Source organism: Eutrema salsugineum, unplaced genomic scaffold, assembly GCF_000478725.1.
Source record: "Eutrema salsugineum unplaced genomic scaffold, Eutsalg1_0 scaffold_18, whole genome shotgun sequence".
NCBI lineage: Eukaryota > Viridiplantae > Streptophyta > Magnoliopsida > Brassicales > Brassicaceae > Eutrema > Eutrema salsugineum.
This window is the reverse complement of record NW_006256846.1, coordinates 2565850-2579458: the sequence shown is the minus strand read 5'-3', so window position 1 is coordinate 2579458 and position 13609 is coordinate 2565850. Positions and strand designations below refer to the sequence as shown.

Genomic DNA, 13609 nt, shown 5'->3' with positions numbered 1-13609 from the left:
ATTTATTTCTGCAATTGACCAAACGTTTGACTTTTACAGGCAAGAAATCTGCTGTAAGAGGCAAGAAGTCTTCTGTTGTTGTGAAGTCAGCTGAAGAAGTCTACACTATAATCAAAGTCTGCTGCAGGTTATTTCTGCAATTGACCAAATGTTTGACTTTCGTAGCTGACTGCAGACTTCTTTATAAGTCTGCTGAAAAGTTATTTTTGCATTTAACCAATTCTGAATTAAATTAATAGAAGTCTGCTATAAATTTAATTCATAGCAAACTTCTAGAACAGTCAAAGGTGGTCAACATCTTGGTCAAATGCAAAAATAACCTTTCAGGTCAAACTTCTCTTTCTCAGACGTCTCAACGAAGTTTGCAGAAAAAAAGTCAAAGTATAATATTTTCCGGTCAAATGCAAAACTATCCTCGCTTTTCCGCAGACTGAAATAGAAGTCTACACGTTGTTTTTTTGTATTCAAATGAAAATTCGCAGACTTACAAAGAAGTCTACTTTAAAAAATTACCAAAAGGTCAATTGTAAATCTAACCTTTTGCGTTGACTAGCAGACTGTAAAAGAAGTCTACTTTCGTGAAACATAGCCCAATGTTAAAGAAAAGAATTAGATGTTTACCTCCTTCCAATTTGAACTCAATTAACTTTGACAGAAGTTCAGGATTTTTGAAATGCACCGAAAGCAAACCAGCCCAGAACTCGGTTATCCAAGAATCTCACAAAATAGATGATTTGGGAATTCAAACATATTAATGTCGACCAAGAAAGAGATTTTTAGATGAAACCGGAGAGAAATTTGAAGATAGAATGAAGTTTTGGGCGGCCAAATAAGCATTTAGAGCTTCAAATGCGGATAGGCAAACATTAAGAGCTTCAATTTTGGTTAGTAATGGTAGTTGGCGAAATTGAAGATGATGGCATTTTCGTGAATACTTGATATATCTTAGGATGGTTATGTTTTTTTCAAATTTCCTTAAAAAATCGATAATTATAAACATAATGGCATTTACTTTATTATATGTGGTTTTAAGTGGGGAGAAATTGACTAATATTGAAGAGGGAGAAAAAAGAGGTTGAATTTGCATTTGACTTCAATTTATGGGTCATATGTGAAAGAACCCCAACTTAAAAATAATAATAAATATAAAGAGAAAATAGTTCATTCATAGTTTTTCATATTGCTATTTTTTTCACAGATTTTTTTTTGTTCTTCCTAGTCTTTTCTTTTCTTTTGAAATTTTTTTTGTGATTTTTCATTTTCTTATTTTCAAGACTAAAATCTTCATCACTTTCACATAAATTAGCTTTTTCTTTGTCTTTTTTTTTTCACTTAACATCTAAATCTATTAGTTGCATTATCTACTTTCAAAAGTGCATTTTAATTCCCATTATAGTTTGGTATATCATATTTCTTATGTCAAATAAATTATATAACTATTCTACTATAACCAAAAGTAGTTCTACACTTGCATATTTAATGATAAATTAAATTTTAAAATTAGATTTTTAAATATAACTAATAAACTTATAGGACAAAATATTATATTTCCTTCTAAAATTAGGGATAAACTTGCCAAAAATCCTAATTTTTTAAATTTTCTTTCAAAAATATTTTCTGGATATTGAGTGGATGTGAGACCCCCTAATTCAAGTTCTTCTTTATTTATGGCTGAATAGAATTTTTTAAAAAATAATTAAAAACTCATAGAAACAAATATTATGTTACATTTTAAGATTAGTAATATAATTGCCAAGATAATTATTTTAGTCTAAATTATTTGGCTTTCGTTCCAAAAATATTTTCTTGGGGAATGAACAGATCTTTCAACTCCACTTCAAGTTTCTTTTTATTCATGGCTAACCATCTACTTAAAAAAAATTCATCTAACACCATTACAGTAACAATTGCTTGCAAATGAACAATAATTTTCTCAAAGAATTCTAAATTAATTTGAAGTTTGTCAACAAAAAATTGATGTAGAAGATGTTTTTCAAAATTAGAGAGCATTATTAAAAAAATCAATAAAATAAATAATGAAAAATGGAAGAAAATATATACAATCTTGAAAAGACATAAGCATTAAGAGAAGTAACTTTTCATAATCAGCGTTTATGTATGAAATTATACAATTAATAAAATAAAAAGAAAAGACACAACTGCAGAATTCTAACCATTGAATAAATTAGTAGTTATACACAAAAATGTATAATTAATAAAAAATAAAAATAAACAGAAAGACACAATGGTCCACTTATAGCTTTTATTTTATAGAATTCTAAAGAGTACAAATGAATAGTTGCAATAGTTTAGAATAAGCATAATTCCAACAGTTGCAATGGTTTAATAACCATTAACTCAATAGGTACAATAGTTGGTAAAATAATCTTAAACTCAGTAGTTGCAATGTTTAGTAAATAAACCATAACCTCAAGAGTTGCAGTAGTTGGTAAAATAACCATAATCTCTAAAATTGCAATATTTAGAGAAATAACCATAAAATTAATAGTTGCAATGATTCACTTAAAAACGGTAACATTTAAATTTTCAGTATTCATTTTCCATTAAAAATAGAATCATAGATTCACTAAATAAACAATACTTACTAATAACAAACGAAAAGACACAACCATACAATAGCAACCGTTCATAAAATTAGCAGTTATATACAAAATATATAATTTAAAAAGTATTTAATAGAAATACACAATAGTTCGTTCATAGTTTTTTACGGAAAGTTATAATCTAAAAAATTCAAACGAAAAGACACAACCATATAACAATAATTTTTCTTAAAAATAATTGTTATACATGAAAATGTATACTTAATTAAAATAATATGAATAGAAAGACACAATGGTTCAATAATAGTTTTTCATATTGTTCTTCACATATTAAGGTTTTTTTGTTCTTCTTAGCCTTTTATTTGGTTTTGAAACTTTTTGTGATTTTTCTGTTTTTTTTTCTTTTCCAAACTAAAATCTTCATAATTTTCACATAAATTGGGTTCTTTATTGTTTTTTTTTTAAATTCACATCCAAATCTATTAGGTGTGTAAAGTGCATCTTTAAGCCTCATTATAGTTTGGTATATCATGTTTCATGTGTCAAATCAATTATATAATTGTCTCATATTTTCTAGATAATGAGCGTAGATCCTTCAATTCAAGTTCATCTTTATTTATGGCTGAATAATTTTAAAAAATATATATATAACTAAAAAACTCATAAAATAAAATAAAATATTACATTTTAAGATTAGTGATATAATTGCCAATAAAATTACCATTTTTTGTTTAGTCCAAATTTTTTGGCTTTTGTTCCAAAAATATTTTTTTGGAAAATGTGCATATTTTTCACATTTCATTTCAAGTTTTTCTTTATTCATCACTAATCATCTACTAAAAAACTTTCTTGTAACCCCATTTCTGTAAAAGTTTCTTGCAAATGAACAATATTTTTATTAAGGAATTTTAAGTTAATTTGAAGTTTATCAACAATAAATTGATATATAAGATGTTGTTTTCCAAAGTAAGAGAGCATTATAAGAAAAAAAGTTCAATAAAAGATATAAAAAACATTGAACAAAATATATACAATCTTGAAAAGACATAAGTATTCAGAGAAGCAACCGTTGATAATCAGCAGTTATGTTCGAAATGGTACAATTAATAAAATAAAATGAAAAGACACAGCCGTAAAATTATAACGTTTGAATAACTCAACAGTTATAAATGAAAATGTACAGTAAAAAGACACAATTGTTCAAAGATTCATGAATTATAACATTTGAATAAATTAGCAGTTATAAATGAAAAGGTACAATGGAAAGACACAATGGTTCAAAGGTTCATTCATAGTTTTTCATTTTGTTATTATTAATAGATATGAATAAGATTAAAGGAGGCCTTATATTTCCATGTGACGTCGTTTTATATGAGATTAACCACCCCTTAATGATAACACCGTATTTGTACCCATTTCACCATTGATTTCAAATGCTTTTTCAAAAGTTTTAATCAGTTTTAGGAACTTTTATTATGATTTCTCTATATTTGTAGTTTCAAGACTCTTTTCAGCAAACTTAGAGAAAAATATGGCAAAATCAAAGAAATTCACATTTTTAGCTCAAAGTCAGACCGTCAGAAGTGCAACCTCAAATGAAGACTTTCTCACAGTCTGGTCCAGCTCAAATTTGGAAACATTCAAGAGGAGACTACCAGCTTTCATAGCACTTTACATCAGGAAGATCCAACGGTGCAATCAAAAGATACATGGAGAACTAGTTGACTGAATTCACCAGTCCCACAAGATTCTCACCCGCGGCAAACATGCATTTTTCATGCCTCCGAAGACTTTCACCCCCAGTGGACCATATCCGAGCCACAAGGCCCAACATCAGAGCCCATTTCACCATTCCTCTTTAGAGAAGCCCTAAATGAGACCTGGAAGACCTTAGGACCTATAAATACATTTCTTAGCAGTCCTAAAGGGATGTGTGCTCCTGTAATAATATTTTGAGCCACCAAATTTTTTTTTCCTAGGGTTAGGCGATGGAGAAGGGGATTCTTCCCTAGATCCATTGTTCTTTCTCCTTTTTATCTAATTAACTTTTATGTTTGTTTGGGAGAATTTGTTTTATAATGCAAATTGAATTACAATTTTTCCCCTTAATGTTTTCTAAAAAATATTTGTCCTTTTAATGTTTAATTTAAATTTAATCCAATTATACCCTTTAATTAGGCATTAATAAATTAATTTATTTTTAAAAATGTTTTAGGAATAAAAAAAAAGGAAAAACAAGTAGAAAACCAATTCTACCAAGATTAAAAAAAAAAAGAGAAACCCGATCTTCTTCACCTTCACCGTGAGTCTCCATCTCCTCCAAGTCACCTGCAAACTGTAAGTAAAACATATTTCTTCTTCTTCCTCCTCTGTCTGGGTCGTATTCCTCACTTTTTCTTTTAGTATTCTCATTCAAACCCTTGATTCTAGGGTTTACAATTTCTCAATTGATTTGGGGGTTTTGTTTCTGGGTTTGAGTTTTCATTCAATTGTATTCTCATTCAATTGTTTTTGAGTTTTCGCTCATAGCTAATTTCGAATCACTGGAACTCTGTCGGCTTGATTAGCAGCTTGCATCTCCCTTGAGTTTTCGCTCTTTCTCCACCTTGATTAGCAGCTTGCATGTCTTTATCTGCCGTAAATCCATCATAGTCGTTCTCCCTCGTTTCTGTCGCAATCGTCGTAAGCAACTTCATTTCTCATTTGGCTATATATTCTTCAGCTGTGTTTTCTCGTTTACATGTTTGAGATATATGGATTTGAAGTTTTCTCATCATGCTTTTTCTGGGTTTCTATAGAAGTTTTGATCACAATAGCTTGTTGATTTCACCATGTGAAGTAAACTAATGTCTTAGTTTTGCCATTTTTTTTTCGCTAAGCTCTTTGTTTTGCCATTTGTCTTTGCTCTCTGTTGATTTTGTTGTTGTCGCTAAGCTCTTTTTTTTTCGCTAAGCTCTTTGTTTTGCCATTTGTCTTTGCTCTCTGTTGGATTTGTTGTTGTTTGTTCAAAGTTTTGAAACTTTAAAATGTTTGTTCTCATATGATATACTCGTTTGCCAGTTCCAAGCTTTAGCGGATCACCTTTTCCGCAATCCAGATTACCATAAACAAGTTAGGAAGCATATTGTAAAGCAGGTACGTTCTGAGATCCATTCTTGTGCCTAAACTTATAGATCTGTTATGGGAAGAATGTCGAGCTCTGTAGTTAGTGTCTTTACGGATGTCTGTATAGTCTACGTACTAGTTGTTTTACTTTACTCTTGCTTCTTATTATTAGTTGGTCCCCTCGTTTATAATATAGAAGTAGCTAATCATCTCATGAATAAACGACTGTGGTTGCGCACTCCGGTAAGTACCTTTAAAATTGATTTTCTTAAAAATCATAATGTGTTCAACTTTGCCAATGTGGTTAACCGATGTTAATGTTGCAGGAAATGGATGGAATTATGTACTTATTTCGAGAGTACACTTCTTTGGACCGCTTTCCACGTCCTCGTGTTGGCTTCATGACCTGTAATTTCAGCGTCACAGTTGGTGCTGCGTAAAAACAATTGCTGATGAATAAAAGAAGATACCAGTTGGACCAGTTGCTCATACAATATGGATTAGGAGCGCTTCCTGCACATGGAAGAACAGACAAAATTTGGGGTGTCGACGTTGATCGTATATATACTCCGGTCAATGTCAAGAACAACCACTGGATATCTTTGTGCATCAATTTCGAGCTGAGAACAGTGGAAGTTTTTGATTGCGACGGGGGCAAACACAGCCGGTACGTGGATGCATTCGCAAACATCATCCCTAGAGTTGTGAAGGAAGTTCAAAGTTACAAAGAGAAGAAGCAACTGGTTATTAAACCGTACACAGTGAAGTATGTTCCGATGAGGCATGTGATCAACAGGAGCTCATGTGATTGTGGAGTTTATGCGCTCAAATTCATTGAGTGTCACATGCTTGGACTACAATTGTCTTTGCTTAACGACGACAACATTTACGCAGCTAGGATGAAGATCACCTATGATCTTTGGAAAGCAGCACATGATCCAATATTGATTGAGCGGATGAGACAGTATGTGCCTCCGAAAATAGTGTGCTCAGATGATATTGTAGACTTGTTATAGGTTTGACAGATTTCGTTTTAGGTGGTTCAGTTTTTTTTTTTTTGGCATCGTATTTTTCGTTGCTTGACATTGTGTTCTTGACGTAGTGATTTTATGTTGCTTGATCTGATTGCTCATTTTTTTCATTGATCCAGAAAATTCAGCAACACAAGGTTTTCTCGTAAAAGAAAAAATATTCTACATGAACTTTTTAGATTAGAAATTTAAAAATAAGAAAGTCGTTTTTTTGGGGTTGAAGAACCCAGTAAATGCATTTTTTTGGGTTAGAAAGAAAAAAAAAAAATGGAACTCCGTCCAGGGGGTATCAAACCCAGGTCTGAGAGAAGGAATGAACAAAGAGTTGTTTCCTTGCAATATCTTTTAACTTAATGTCGTTTTTATTATAAAAAAACTGGAACTCAGATATTGAACCCATGTCTGAGAGAAGGAATGAACAAAGGGGGAACCAATAGAGCTATTGTAGAAATCGAGAATTGTTTCCTTGCAATATGTTTTAACTATATAATGTCGTTTTTAATAAAAAAAACCTGGAACTCCGTCCAGGGGGTATCGAACCCAGGTCTGAGAGAAGGAATGAACAAAGGGGGAACCAGTAGAGCTGTTGTAGATATCAGGAATTGGGCCCTAGCAAAATGATTTAATGTGTTTCATTTTGTTTTTTTTTTTAAATCTCTGAAATCCCATACGACTTGTTGTGCCTGAAATTCATCACATATCGTACAGAGCATCTCTAAACTAAGTTAAACCTCCAGTTTGGCACTTAAACTTGAAAACCAGTACAGAATTTGTCTTTCATAAAGTGAAAATAAATAAGAAAACCAAATAAGCAAAACGAATACAATAAAAAAGAGATAGAGAAGAGCCTATATTGGCATGTCACATGTCCCTCTCTTATGTCTTTTGATACCACAGCGACTGCACTTGTGCTTCTTAGACCGTTGTGATCCTTGGAACGCTCGTATCTTGTCTTCCACACTTTCGTATCGTCGTTTTTTCCTGTGTCCAGCTGCTCGTCGCGATTCCGGTTCTACAACTTTGGCATGTTCAACATGATCAGGGACACACCAATCATCCTCAGGACCTGTAATTGGATTAATGCATTCCTCATAAGCTGTTCTCCATGCCTCAGTAGTGTAATAATGATCGGTGGGAGTGTGTATCTGCTGGTTCACAGAAAACGCTGCTTTAATTGCATGCCGACACGGAATTTTAAGCAAGTCGTACTTGCCACATGAACAAGTTCTTCTGTCCAAATCAACAATGACAGTCATATTTGTCACCTCTGACCAAAACTCGATCCTGGCTAACTGGGTAAACAATGAATGTTTTACCCTTATCAATCCTTCTCTCGATCTTTGTCTCAACCTCAACTGTTAGAGGAGCCTGATGCTTTGAGCTAAGTTTTTTACTCTCAAAAAACCAATTGGTTAACATTTCTCTGATGCTGTCGAGTAGAGGAATAACTGGGTACTCTCTAGGAGTTAGCAATTTATTATTTATCGACTCAGCTGGGTTAGTGGTTCTAACATCGTACCTAAATCCGGGGAATTTGCATCGTGCCCATTTCTCAACACCAGCGTCCTGAAGATACTTTCCAACAGCTGGACTAATATAACAAATGGCAGCAAACTTGGTATCAAAAGCAGAAACTCTGTACTCTTTAGAAGCCTTCGCAATCAAACCAGTCAAACCTTGTGTCTTGAAAAATGTTATCACATTATTCAGCAAGTGGTGGATACAGATACCATGGCTAGATTGTGGGTACACTTTCTCAAGTGCTTTAATTACAGAAACATTTCTATCTGACACAAAAGCCAAACGCACCTCATCCGCAATGACAACTTTTAGTTGCCTCATAAACCACTCCCAAGACAGGTCGTTATCTGAATCGACAACCCCAAATGCGATCGGATATAAGTTCGAGTTGCCATCTAATGCTGTAGCAACGAGCAAAACTCCTTTATATTTATTTTTCAAAAATGTCCCATCTACAACAATCACTCTGCGAATAGCTTTGTAAAAACCTCGTACTGATTGACCGAAAGAGAGGAACAGAAACTTGAAACGTCCTGTAATGTCAGTTTCATACTGCGTATGGGTCCCTGGATTCGCTTCTTTCAGCATGTGCAAATATTTAGGAATTTTGGCATAGCTTTTCCCGGGAATGCCTCGAACAATACTAATCGCATACTCACGTGCTTCCCAAGCATGGTCGTAAGAGATGTCACATCCATGCTCGGTACGAATAAAATGAATTATTTCTCTAGGGCTAGGTCCTGCATTAGCACCCTCAAACTTATTATTAATCAGATTACCAATAGTTTTTGCTGAAGCTGTCCTACCGACTACGTCTTTATTAGAAGGAGCGCATGTATGTTGCGCGACATACTTATTGATTCTGAATACTCTGACCCTTCAAGACGCTGTGCACGAATACGCCAGTTGTATGACTTCTCTTTGCAGCGGATACACCACACACGTTTGGTTGATTCCAGTACGTTGTAGTCAAAATTATACTTCATCGCAGAAATTTTCAAAGAAGCCTTCAACTCTGTTTTGCTTCTAAAAATTTGATCCTTCTTTACGACATCAAGCAAGTTAAGCCGAACGTTCTGCTCACCATCAACTTTTTTGTCAACTATAACGGGTTCATCAAACTCTTCCTCAACTTTATGGCCAATGCCTCTAATATCATCATCACCTGACTTCACAACCTGATCGTTTTTCATACAGCTTGAATCAGAGGCTTTCTTCATCAATTCGATGTTAATCGGAATCTCAGGATGTTCAGCGTATGCAGTGAATGTCACACACAGATTTACCGATGTTTTATTCCTAGAGTACCCAACAAAATTTTTGAGCTGACGATCATTAGCGATACTCACTGGTGGAGAGCCTACAGTATCAATCAAATCACTCGGTAGATAACTAAACTCAGCTTTGTGATCGACTACTCCATAGTCTTTTAGAACCATTGTTTCTAACTCTACGAGAGTCGTATTTGATTAAACAGCAACTAACCTAGCTCGTTTTTCTGCATCAGCCACAAAAACCCACTTCTTATCTGTCCCTGATTTCCATGAACCACAAGTCACATAGATATGTAGCATGTTTGAAGCAGAAAATATGTAATTTTAGGAAAAATCTGCTTGATCAATAAGAAAGAAGAAGAAGAGAACGATGACAGCCAAAACAAGGAAAAAAAAAATCAAAACTAATAAAAAAACGTTGAAAATTAAAAAAAAAAAGATTTTCGAAATATTTAAAATCTGGAAGTTAACTAATTTTCCTAGATTTTCTCAGATTTTGGTAGAAGATGTATTCTACGTTAATGTAGAATGCAGTCTAACAGGTAGAAGATGCATTATACGTTAATGTAGAATGAAGTCTAACAGGTAGAAGATGCATTCTACGTTAATGTAGAATGACGTCTACCAGGTAGAAGATGCATTCTACAATAACGTAGAACCTGGTCTAACGGGTAGAAGATGTATTCTACTAACATGTAGAATATAGTCTATCTAGTAGAAGTTATAATCTATCAATCGATAGAATATATAAAGACCTATAGAAAACGACTTCTACATGCTGGTAGAATATGTGAAGAACTACAGAAATGGAATTCTACGTGGACGTAGAACATAGAACATGCATTCTACCAAACGTAGAACGAATTTTATAAATATTTTAAAAATATTTTCTTTCCATAAATGATATACGAAAATATTTTAAATTCCTTTTTAGGTATTTTCGAAATTTTTAAAATATAGTTTCAAATTTATTTTTAATTATAACTGCCATAACTAATTTAAAAGGGTAACTATGTCAAAAAGTGACAAAAAAACAGAAAACATTAAGGGGACAAATGTTAATTCAATTGACATTATAAAAGCAATTCTTCCTTTATCTTTTGCATTCTTTCATGTCTTTTATCATTCCTTGCATCATATAGATCTGCCCCAGAGAGTCAAGTTGTTGAAGAGTCATCAATAGGCATATATGTTTGATTAGGATTTCTAAGTTTCTGGACCATATTCTGGATCTCATCTCTTCTAAGTTGTTCATATTGCATGAGAGTAGATTCATGTCATATTCTCTGAGCCTACGACTGATCAGAGCCACGAGAATGCTGTATCAGATCATCTATACCTAGCTTCAGAAGAACATAGTCGCTACAGGAGTCGAGAACTACCTGTAGAGAAGATGTGAGCAGACGAATTCAATAGTTAATGCATGATCTTATTTCTGGCATGAGAGCGGGAGTTAATTGTCAGATTTGAGTGATTAGTTGATTGAGATGGCGAGAGTTGGTTAATCATACACATGTCTATTCTAGTTCCATGCAGATCACAGAAACAGATGAAGATAAATTGCCCTGAGGCTAATTAGAAATGCTTTGACATCGATTAAAGTAAACCGGAGAAGTTAAATCGCCACCTATGAGTTTAGAGTCTATAGTTTGAGTCGACATCCTTGAGATATTCTTTTAACAATTCATTTGCATTGCATTCTATTTCCTGTAAATATTAGATTAGGTTTAGTATAGGATTCTTAACCAAAAACCTCAAATCCCCATGAGTTTATGACTTTGCTTACTTTTCCAGTTTTGTTGTTTCTTGCAGATTAGACATCTTCCCTGTGAATTGACACCTTAAGTCCTACAACGTATGTCTGTGCACTTGCAGATACTAGGGTTTTATAAATTTAAGACTTTTAAGACCAATGGGCTTGTAAAAAAACACAACCCTGAGGCCCACCATGTCAAGTTTTTGGCGCGTTGCCAGGGAATATTTTAGTCGCTGGAGGTCTAAACCCAGGAGGTTGAAGCCGCAGAAGACTATATATATGTCGAGTTTCTGCCAAAACACCATAGGAAGTAAACTGAACTCATAAACACCCTAACTTTTTATTTTTCTGCTTATTCTTTCTTCTGTTTGCCCTAGTTTCAGAATCTTTGAAGCATGGATCATCCAAGAAGAAACCCTAATCCCGAGTGAAGGTTTTGCAACCTGTGTGAAGCTCCCTGCGCATGTGAATCACCATCCAGGCGTGATTCTGACCATCTTGTTCGGCCGAATTATCCGAACCACTACCATGGAGACTCGCGAACTCCACACCACCGAGATGAGCCCTATTCGCCACACTTAGTGAGCCGTCGACCATCTCATCCCTTACCTCATCAGATTCTACACTAGAACTATGAGAACAATTGGTTTAACATCATGCTTAATCGATTGGAAGCCAAGTTGAATCAGTTCCTTGCCCCCCAAGCCCTAATCGAAGCTGCCATGCGGACAAGAATATATGCAATCACCATCGACCTTAACAAGAGGTTTGATGACCTATCTGAGCACGTGAAGACACTGGAGGATCAGAGAACCAAAGACAATGAAGTGTTGAATCAGAGAATGGAATCTGTCGAAGAAGAGCAAGGGAAGAATAAATTCAACATTCGACAAAGTGAAAGGGAGCTGCAAACCCTATCTTTCAAGACTGATGACTTGGATAAAGAGCTGAATGAAAGCAAGAACCAGCACATTGGAGCTATGGCAAGGCGTAGCTAAGGTTGAAAACAAGACGGAAGAGCTTGATGCTACTTTAGATAAAGTTGTATATGCTTTAGATGAAGTAGAAGAGAAAGTTGAAAAACTTTCTAAAGATCATAAGGAGTATGATTTGAACACTGGAACCAATGATTTGAATGCCCAAGACGTGCCTGACAGCCACTGGAGAAGAATAGACTGAAGAAGCAAGCATGGTGAGCCGGGAGAAGCTGACCGCGGATGCGAGCACTTCACCCGTGGCCATTACCACTTCCACCGCGGCCCAGAGCACTTCACCCGCGGCCAAGCCTGATTTTTCAGACTGGGAGTCCTTTCAACCTCCTTCTGAAACCTGTTCAACTGAAGACCGACCTATTGTGACCAGATCTAGATTGTTTGATCAAGCTGTCTTCTCAATCACTGCACAAGCATCGAAACAAAATGAAGAACCCAACACTTATGCATCTTGCAACATGGTTTACACTTGTGACAATGAGCTTCAAGAGCAATTCTCTGAAGATGAAGAGTATGGTTTGTTTGTTAAATATCCAAACCCTGGTGACAATTCATTGGGTCCAGTGTTCATTTGGTTGGATCTTCAACAAACAAACCATATTTGTTTAACACCCCTCAATCACCACTATACCAATTTAAACCAATTTTATAATGTGAACATGTCAAAATATGACTAGGATAATAATCAGTACTTTAAAATATATTTGTGTTCATGCTACTACTTTTCAGGGACTACGAACCAGTGTTTTAAAATATTGAAAACAATGAAAAAATTATACGAATCTCACCATACTCGACCCATAAGTGTCTTATGCTTTTATAGTCTTTTTGTCAAGCTTAAGCCAACAATGATGGAAAGAATACGTATAATAATATTCCTGGAATTTTTTTTCATGAACACGTTGTTAAATTGATTTTATAACCAAGAATGAAGCGTATAACCGAAAATTTTTATTTACAAGGCAGTATTACTATGAATACGGTATATCCCCAAAAAGTACAACCATGTGGATGATGAGTATAACTGGAAATACAGGTACAACTATGTTTAAAATTCTCATTTACAATAAACGACATGTGTCCATTATAAAACAAATTATGTCGACGACACGTGAGTCTGATAACACCATATTTTGACCACTTTTATGGATCGTTTTGAAATACTTTTTCTATGTTTTTAATTTCTTTTAAGTACTTTTATTACGTTTTCTAGTATTTGTAGTTCCAAGACTCTTTTCAGGAAACTTAGGGAAAAGCTTAACAAAATGGATAGAAAACCAGATTTCAGCTCAGAGTCAAACCGTCAGAAGTTCACCCCTGATTGAAGGCCTTCTCACCGTCTGATCCAGCTCAAATTTGTAGACCT

General features: G+C 34.3%; 1 protein-coding gene across 1 annotated transcript; it reads right to left on the bottom strand.

Annotated features, from left to right (window-relative positions):
• Positions 1 to 7548: 7548 nt before the first annotated feature.
• Positions 7549 to 9660, bottom strand: LOC112087262. The gene is made up of 3 exons (XM_024157289.1): positions 9075 to 9660; positions 7966 to 8961; positions 7549 to 7865 (listed from the first exon to the last, which is right to left on the bottom strand). Exons 1-3 carry the CDS (start codon positions 9658 to 9660, stop codon positions 7549 to 7551), a joined length of 1899 nt encoding a protein of 632 aa, XP_024013057.1.
• Positions 9661 to 13609: the final 3949 nt, after the last annotated feature.